This window comes from Lampetra planeri, chromosome 31 (assembly GCF_965212315.1).
Source record: "Lampetra planeri chromosome 31, kcLamPlan1.2.h2, whole genome shotgun sequence".
Taxonomy (NCBI): Eukaryota; Metazoa; Chordata; class Hyperoartia; order Petromyzontiformes; family Petromyzontidae; genus Lampetra; species Lampetra planeri.
The window spans coordinates 931,164-941,068 of NC_136137.1; the positions used below are offsets into that span (position 1 = coordinate 931,164).

Below are 9,905 nucleotides of genomic sequence, written 5' to 3' on the forward strand. Positions count from 1 at the left end.
CGCCCCCCCCGCCCCCCCCGCCCCCCCCGCCGTCCCTTCCCGCTCCGCAGCCCTCCCCCCTCCGCCCCCCTCGCTCCCCCCGCCCCCTCCCGCACCCCTCTCCCCCTCCCGCACTCCTCTCCCCCTCCCGCCCCCCCCGCCCCCCTCGCCACCCCCGTCCCCCTCGCCCCCCCCCCGCCTCCCCTCCCCCCTCGCGCCCCCCCCGCCCCCCCCCGACCCCCTCGCCTCCCCCCTCCCTCCCCCTCCATTGAAGCCGCCAGGGAAAGCTTCCCCCTAGCAAGATGGCCGCGACCACGGCCTGTGACGCGCCGCGCGCTGCAGTAACCCGGATGTAGTGCGGCCTAGGGGGAACTTGCAGCGAGTCCGCGGGGTCGAGGCGGCGGTGTTGGTGGCGTTCGCTCGCTCGCTCCGGGCAGGGGGTTTTCCTTTCTTCTCTGTTTTGTTTTGTGTCTGTCACCCACTCACCCCACCCACCCCCACAGCTCGCCTTTGTCCAGACACGTTCGCCGTGCGTCTCGTGAAAAACGCCGTCATCCTCGCTCGCTCGCGCTGCGTTGGCGTCGTGCACGGCCGGGCCCCCCGGCAGCTAGTAGCGGCAGGGCGCGCGCGTCTCCTCCGCCTCCTCCTCCTCCGCCGCCACCATGAGCAGCATGCACGGCAAGAGGAAGGAGATCTACAAGTACGAGGCGCCATGGACGGTCTACGCCATGAACTGGAGCGTCAGGCCCGACAAGCGCTTTCGCCTGGCGCTCGGCAGCTTCGTGGAGGAGTACAACAACAAAGTGCAGGTGGGTGGAGTGGGGGGGGGCGCCCTTCGTTATCGTCATCATTTTGCCGTCGACTCATCGCGACTGGATGAAGGCCCGCGGCTTGTTTGACCATACTTCACCGCGCTGGTAAAGTGCGGAGAGGGAGGGAGAATGGGTGGTGGTTGTAGATGCGACCGTCCGCTTGGCAGTCGAGCAGCCTAGCGACTGAGCGAGATCGATTTTATTTGCGACCACCGATTCATCGCAACCTGCGCTTTAGTCTCCGTCTGTGCGTGAAAACCAAATCGTTTAGCTCGTCGGCCTTCTTGGTTTGGCCATCCCATGTCTTCACCCAGCAGCTATTGTTTACTCACTCCGACTAACTCCGTATAGGTTTCGTTCTTCCGAATCTCATTAGCAACACAATAAAATGTGGATTTAGAGGGCGCCAAGATGCTGTACAGAAACAGTGGGCAAACTGTCCACGGAGAGGCAGTCGGTCAGAGTAACAAGGAAACTCTTGAGCCTGGGACTAGGAACACACGGGCAGAGAGTTTCCAAACTACGGTGTGGGCCGAGGAGAATGACCGACCTCCCTCGCCGATAGTCAAAAGCAAATTCGCAAAAGCAATACCGCAGGTTTCATCGGGTGTCATCGATAACCAGGTGAGCGCCCGCTGAAACGCGCTCTTGTTAAAGGGAGAGCCCAGTGGAACGATTCGCGGATCACGTGAACCGAATACATCCGACGATATTAATCGAAATCTATTCTAATTGGCTTTCTATTGGTGCTCTTTGGTGTCCACCCACATGCTCACACACTCATGAGTGGAATTTTAGAATCGGAATATTTATCCTGGAGAAATGCGATGAGCTATGAAGCTCTTTTTTGTTACAGATGACAAGCATACCAAGAGCCGTGAGACTTGATGTGAACACTGACATCCCTTGACATAACGGAACAGATACGCACCTGCAAAGTATGTCGGAATCATTTTGCCACGTGACAAATCACGTATTGTGTAAGTCAAAGGGAAATTAGGGTTCGATAAACAGAATTTCGTTTTTTTACGAGCAACTTTTCAGGAACGTATCTGTGCTCGTATATCGAGGGATGTTCGGAATTCGAGATGCGTTCCTATGGAATGAAGCAAGGCCCCAAGATATAATAAAATCATACCGAATGCAGCAAACCTTTTAAAATAAAAAATGCACTGGTAAACCCATCATTTTTTGGTAAAATAATACTGGATTCAAGATAAGTCGCAAAATAAAAATGTATACCGTCCAGTACTTGCCACAAACTGATGCATTGCCATAAATCACCCCCCCCCCCCAAATCCCGTAAGTGCAAATTTAATGCAACGTATATCTAATTCCTTCTCTAACTTACAAGTAACGTTTTAGCGAAATTCCGTTTATTGAGTTGCCGAATAACGAGACACGAGCTGTCATAAGCCATTTTTACGAATCCAATTGTAAGCATGTATTGTGAGCTGACCTGGATTAACAAATGACAAGTCCACAGTTAAATTTGGGCCACAGCCTCACATTACAAATATAACAAAAAATTAAGATAGTAAAATGTGATCAAATGTATAAAAACACACGCGGCAAATTTCAGAGTTGAAATTCTAACCGGTAGAGAAACAAACTTAAACTTTATATATTAGGCAGTCAAAGTAAAACAGCAATTCAGTGTTATGTTTTAACAACAATGTAATAATTTACCAATATGATATGTAAAATGAGGTGTAAAGTATTGTTCAAGAAAAATGCTCATTTGTCTAACAGAACTGACGAGGGAATTGTTACGTAAGAGATGAAATTTTATTCCACGTATGAGGGTCATTATTGTCAAAATAACAATGTCCACATGTAGTATTTACTCTTAGAAATAACAGAAATATTGAGTCATGAAGGGGCATGAATTTGCAGGTGGTGGGGCTGGATGAAGAGAGCTCTGAGTTTGTGTGCAAGAGCACCTTCGACCACCCGTACCCCACCACAAAAGTGATGTGGATTCCCGACACCAAAGGCGTCTTTCCGGATCTGGTGGCAACGAGCGGCGACTACCTGCGTGTGTGGCGGGTGAGGCGTCGTTTTCTGCACAGAGGTCCCATCCACCGATGTCCCTTTAACAAACACAGGTCTCTCAGTCTCGGTCATCAAGTCTAATCCACCAACATCTTTCTTGGCCTCATCACAGTAAGGTCTCATCCATGAAGGTCATGTCCACCAAGGTCTGTTAACTGATTGTCTCCATTGAGATCCTTGTCAGTCTCTCTAAAGTGCTTCCACCGAAAGAGTGATGTGTCTCGTTTTATACGATCTCATTAACAGAGGTCTGTTCTTTCCATAGACTGTCTTGAGGCTCTCCACCAAGATCATCCTTGCTCTGTCACCTATCCCATTCAGTTTTTTTTGCGATGGTGGCTATGATTCATTGACTCCCATGGGACTCCGGGACTGATTTGAGTTCGGACGTTGAACACTCGAGCATAGACACTTGCTTGGCTTAGACACCAGCTGACACCTTAACCGATCACTCATCCTGACCGCCCATTTACATAACCTAGAGGCTCACACATCCCAGTAGCTTGTCCAGCCCAAACACTCAATCATTCCAGTCTCTCACCGAGGCCAGCCATCCAGCCCACACCAGACACTTTTTTCCCTCTACCTATGATCTCTAACACTAAGCATTTTTAACTTTAACTCAGTGGAGTGAACTTAATGGCGAACTATAAATATAATATTTGACTTATAAAGCCACATTAACCAGCGGTCATAATTTAATTTGCCAATCTTTTTCAAGTGCTGCCAAGCGCGTGAGGGAATGAGCAATGACGTCTTTAGCTGCCAATGTTGCCACGCCACCTGCCTTCTGTTCCTAGGTGAGCGACTCAGAGACTCGGCTGGAGTGTCTGCTCAACAACAACAAGAACTCGGACTTCTGTGCACCCTTGACGTCCTTTGACTGGAATGAAGTCGATCCAAATCTTCTTGGTATGGTTATTCATTTTTATTTGTAAATACAAAACCTCAATGGTACTTTGTTGTATAAAAATATTACTTGAAGTCACTGTTCGGACCTAATGAAATAAGTCCTTGTCAGAGTAAACTGTTGCACAGTATGGCATGGTCTTCTGATTTTTCAAGTACCCCAAATAATGTGTACGACCCAGTTATTGAATACTGTTAAGTGATTTTTCAATTATGGCATATGCTGAATTCACCAAAAGTGTTTTTTTAAAGGTTTCTAAGCTGCAATTTCTCATATTTAATAATCGTGCACTGTTGCTGTCTTTTATTTTTAGGCACATCCAGCATCGACACGACTTGCACCATCTGGGGGCTTGAGACTGGCCAGGTGCTAGGTCGAGTGAACCTGGTGTCAGGCCATGTGAAGACGCAGCTCATCGCTCACGACAAAGAGGTCTGCACCCTCCTCACAAGGGACTCCAAAGTCACTGTCATTCCAGTGCATGGCGGTGCAGTTGGCAAAGTGTGCCCAACAATCGATGGCAATTTAGAGCATATAATGATAAAAAAATATTGCAATGGTTTATTATTTGTGTGAGGTATGATTAAAAGTTTATGCAAGATATATGCATCTTGTTTGCAAGCATTACCTTTAGCCTAATGGTCATAATGAGACAAAACAATCCAGACAGTACTAACAAGATAATAAAAATAAGACACATTTATACTGAATCGTTTACCTCCAATTGTGGCGATTTATTGTACCATAGATGGGAGTGAATCATTACCTGCCTAACAGATTCCAGGGCACTTCCAATAACAAAATATGATGCCTGTATTCCACCATTGAGTGGTACAGGACCACTTCTAGGGGTGTCCTACATTTTGTATGCTCCTGAAAAATAATTTAGTTTTCTACCATTGGCATTATTTTACCAGATTGCAATGTTGAAAAAAAACACTATCGTATAAATGAGTGACCTTAAAAACCTGCAAGTTAACGAGACATTGCTCGGCATTGCGTGAGTGCAGGTGTATGACATCGCATTCAGCCGGGCAGGTGGTGGGCGCGATATGTTCGCGTCCGTGGGCGCCGATGGCTCCGTGCGCATGTTCGACCTGCGCCACTTGGAGCACAGTACCATCATCTATGAGGATCCGCAGCACCGGCCTCTCCTGCGGCTCTGCTGGAACAAGCAGGACCCCAACTACCTGGCCACCATGGCCATGGATGGCCTTGAGGTGCTCCACGCGTGTTTGTGGTCATGGGTGTAAATATTCGTAGCAGCCGAACTGTGGGTCACTTGGGAAGTGTGTGTGTGTCCCTGTCTGGGCATGTTTGTCACTTCACACCATGATGTGCATCTCAACGGTATCGACAAGGCACTTGTTTTATATATGAGTTTAGTACAACCATTCCACATGCATGTTCATGCTATTCCAAAATACCATAACCTTTGAACAACGTCAAGCATTGTAAATATCTGTTTTCACTCCAGTTAGTGTGCAGTTAGTGTCGTCATTAACATGCGCGTGTCCTGGTGCTGTGCGTGTAGGTCATCATTTTGGACGTGCGCGTGCCCTGCACACCGGTGGCACGACTGAACAACCACCGTGCATGTGTGAACGGCATTGCCTGGGCCCCACACTCCTCTTGCCACATCTGCACAGCTGGTAGGTGCACACGAACACACACACACCTGCACAACTGATAAGATGCTCGCAAACATCCGCATATGGCCAGGGCCACCGAGAGGGTGGGGCGACAGATGGGGCAGTTTGTCTTTGTCCTCAGATCTAAGGGGCCCTCCGATTTAGCCAAGGAATTCTCAGAGGGATCCTCAGGGTGTAGGGAACCTCATCGGGTCTCCAAAGTTGTTTGGTGGACCCACTTATACAACACAAGCATGTGAAAAAGTGGCCAAATTTTTATTTTTTATTATAACAGTGATGTTCTTTGTCATCTTCGTCCCTGTGCATGCTGCAGCTGATGACCACCAAGCGCTGATCTGGGACATCCAGCAGATGCCCCGTGCCATTGAGGACCCCATCCTGGCCTACACGGCTGAGGGAGAGATAAATAACGTGCAATGGGCCTCCACGCAGCCTGACTGGATCGCCATCTGCTATAACAACTGTCTGGAAATCCTGCGCGTCTGAGTGGAGGCTGCAGTGCTGCAGGTGGAGCGATGTTGGAGGTTTGATGGCTGCAGCGTACATGGGGCTAATGTTTTGGGAAAAAGTGTTGACTATGCGCGGTGTAGAGGTGTGGGTGGGTGAGTGTGTGACTGTTCATTGGTAGTGTTTATCGAGATGGACAGGAGGGCTATTCATGGTGACGCAGCAAGGAGCTGATCACACTGTGAAGGCATTGAATTTTGGTTAGTGGCATTTTCTTCCGGCACGTTTTGGCAGTGGTTTAATGGATTGCAGTGACTATCGCCGTGTGAAGTCTGGTCACAATTGTGTGACAATGCCCAAAGGTGTTTTCACCCAGACGTTCTTAAAATTTCAGGAGCATTTGAATTGGTAATGCCATCTGGTCTATGAATTGTATGGTTTAGAAGCTATTGATATTTCATTTAGGGAAATTATTTTCAATTTTAAGAAATGAGGAAATCCAAAAGTTGAGAAAAGTAGCTAATGGTGGCAGCCAAGTCTTTCTGGGTTCATATAATTACGGCATATTTAATATAAATAGCATTTTATCACCCTGTTTATTTAATTATGTGGACTGTGTTTGACACCTTGACCCTGAAAAGTATGAACTGCCACATTCGGCTTAATCTTATTTTAATTATTATTAAATGCAAGTGTCATTACTGTCAGAGGAACAAAGCCTTGTGTTTTTAAAAGTGCTATGAGATAAGCATTTTTATTATTTCCATTATTTTGGTCTGGACAACTTGCAGCTCATTTGCCGCGATTTTTATTTCAGCATTTTCTTTACTTAAATTGCTGTAATTGTGAAAGTTTATTATCGTCATGCTACACACTTGGTCGAAATGAGTGCCACATTGATGAGCCGACCCATTGTAAATGTGGTGCTGATGTGCAGTGTGGGTCACTTAAATGGTGGCAGATTTCTTGCAAAAAAGACATTGCCAATGCCTTCCTATAAATCCATTTCAAATCCTGTCTCCCTGGTAACAGTTCTACTAAGGAGTCTTTCCCATCTTGCTGATGCAGTAAAACTGGATAGTCAATAAATGATCGGCTGTGGTGGCTTTACCTATTGTAGAGTTGCATTGCAGCTTTGTGAAAGTGTAGGTTGAAGTGTGTATCAGAACTGTGCGGTTACAATGATGAAGGCTTTGCATTCAGCACTGTCGTCTTTCGTGCTCTAGGTTTTAAAAAGAGAGTCGTCTTCAGTTGGTGGTGATAGTTCCTTTGTTTCAGTTGCAATCTTCTTGAGTTATAAAATAACACTGTTGTCTGTTAAAATGTGTCCAACAGTGCAGGGAAGAGGTACATTGAAACTGATGTGTACAGTGGTTAAATCTGTCTTGTGCAAGCTGGCCTTATTCTTAGGGACCATCCAGACGTACTCTGTGAACTGATAGTACTTAGTAGTGTGTGAATACATTCTTTTGTATCTGGGAAGGTGGTGGGTGCTGTGTCAGCATAGCTTGAACCATTGCATATATTGTCACCTCTCAATTTAAACAAATTAAGCCAAACTTTCTTTTGGTCAGAAAAATGTTTGAATTTAAAAACACAATAAAAATTATTAAAGTTGTGTCTTGGTTAAACCTAAAATGTAAAACCTGAAAACATACTTGGGTAGTGGGTAGGATGCAGTTCTCTTAAGTTTTTGTTGTGTAGTTTCTGTCGGTCACATGAAAGATCGCATGTTCAGTGAGCAGCATCTGCACTGATTAAAAAAAATGATATTGCTTCGTACTATACATTAGAAAATAACTGTTGTGTTTTGAATACCACCAACATAATTTTCCATGTTACATTCAGAAATGTCAATCAATACACCTTTATTGGTGTTCTTAGACTTTGCAATCAGTCTTACTGATTTTGAGTTGGAGTGCATGCCAAAATGATATTTTGCATAATTGTCTTTGTGCACCGGTTATGAACATTCGTCCTCTAAGCTGATAATTTAGAACAACCTTTCCTCAACTACAGCCTTCAGGACCAGCTTTCAACTCTCGTTTAATCTTAACCACTCGACACACTCGTGGTGCACGTGCATGTGGATTTAAATTAATTTGGAAATCTGCGGCAAAGTGGAGCTTGCGAATTTATATTTGACAACTTGTTTAGGGTGTGCATGTAAAATGGGCCATCAACTCGAAAGTAGTTGATTTCAAAAAAATAAGCAATGTCAAATGTGTGTTGGTACGCCGGTGTGTCCGTTCCACCCCACACATTAATTCTGTGTGTTCGTGCATCGTTCATTGAGAATGCTTCCAAAACATTTAGGAGTCGCCATTGTTCACGTCAGGTCAAAGTCGGCAGTGTCTTATCTACAATATACTGTAGCTACTGGTAATATGTATATGGTTTGTTTTGTACTGTAAATAGTAGTCCTGTAGTAATATTTTAAATCTTGTAGGATATGCATTGAGGTTTGATAGTGTACCAGAGCTTTCATGTATTTCCAAAAAAAAACGTAATCACTTTGTGCTGCAATGCTGATTGTGAGCTATTTTTAAATAGTTAGCATATTTAGAGGGTTTCAGTTTACGTTTTACATTGAGTATTTTACCGAGCTTCATCGTAATTTTTGTAAGCAAAACTTTGTTATATAGGAATAATTCCTGAAGTGATTAATATTTTGTTATTGGGCTTCCTCAAGCATTGGGAATGCAGTTTTGTTTTTGCAGAATAACAACAAGCAAACTGGTTTAGCACGGAAATTATATAAAGCTTGTAATGTATGCATGACATTTGTATTGTGCATTACAACAAAGAAGCTTGTTTTTCACTCCGTTTTTCCTAAATATTATTAGTTGTGAAGGTTTAATTGTATTGTAGCTTGACTTGAGGCATTCACAAGTTCTTCATTTGGTGAGGCCATCTAATCAAAATCTGTGATTTCTATCAAGCATGAAGTTGTTTCAAAGGCCTGGGATTGTATATCTGTTTTGAAATCTAAAAGGAAAGTACAAACAAAAGTTTGATGGCAACTTTTGTCCTAAAAATAAAATAATCGTTTGTGTTGATGCTGTTTTGTACAATGCATGAAGACACCAAGTTAAGGCAGCAGTTTACTAAACTTAAACATGACATGTTCAATGTTATTTAATCATAAACTTTAACATGTCATTTTAATTAATTGGATGACCCTAAACTTTAACATGAGATGCTCGGTGTTGTTTCACCCTAAACTTGAACATGGCATATTCATATTCATTTGACCTGAAGCTTGAACATGGTATTTTCTTTGCCATGGAACCCTAAACTTGAACATGACATTGCCATTGTAATTTGACCCTAAACTTGAACACAACATGTTGTCATTTGATCTTTGAGTGTGGTTTGGTGGCCATGCAGGATGCGACACTGCTTGGATCTACAACTTTTTATTACAACCTGCGGTAGAATAAAATAAAAGTTTTACGCAATCTTCGCATAACCAGCCTTATACGCCTTTGTTCCAAATCTATGCTCAAGTTTGTAGTATGTTACACACTCATCATTTATGAAGTTAGTATAGCATTGTAGAGTAATTTTTTATGCTTTTTGAATTGTACACTTGTAAGTTTTCAGTAGTTCCTATCGTGAAAACATGGACATTTTAATGAAATTATTTTGGGAAATGATTTTGTCTTGTTAAAATATTTACATTGTTTTTGTGTAGCAAACATCCTTGTGTGGTGTTACACTTATATGGATTTGTCAGACTTGTTATTTGTTTAATGTATGATGGTTTTGTTGTAAAATAAAAGAAGTACTCATCAAGCTCTTGTCTGGCGATGTCACTTTTCCTTGTGGGAAGAATGAAAAATCTCAACAGAAAATAAAAGTGTTTTTTTTTCAGCTGGCTGATGACAACGTGTCTCCTCGTGTATCTCCTCATGCTCTGCTTCATTTAATGCTGCTTTAAAAGGAACCAGTATCTTATAGTTCAATTAAAAGTGAACTGCAGTGTGTTTAGGCTTGGGGTGCTTTGTATTACTGCATAGGTAATTGAGAAATTCCACGTGAAAATTT

At 43.8% G+C, this 9,905-nt stretch overlaps 1 protein-coding gene across 1 annotated transcript; it reads left to right on the forward strand.

The window, feature by feature from the left end:
* The first annotated feature begins 281 nt into the window (after nucleotides 1-281).
* On the forward strand, nucleotides 282-9,653 carry LOC144729057 (DDB1- and CUL4-associated factor 7-like). The gene is made up of 7 exons (XM_078608915.1): nucleotides 282-788; nucleotides 2,688-2,840; nucleotides 3,647-3,758; nucleotides 4,070-4,188; nucleotides 4,767-4,976; nucleotides 5,291-5,408; nucleotides 5,722-9,653. The coding sequence occupies exons 1-7, from the start codon at nucleotides 642-644 to the stop codon at nucleotides 5,892-5,894; spliced, it is 1,032 nt and encodes a 343-aa protein (XP_078465041.1). The 5' UTR covers nucleotides 282-641; the 3' UTR covers nucleotides 5,895-9,653.
* The last annotated feature ends 252 nt before the right edge of the window (nucleotides 9,654-9,905 follow it).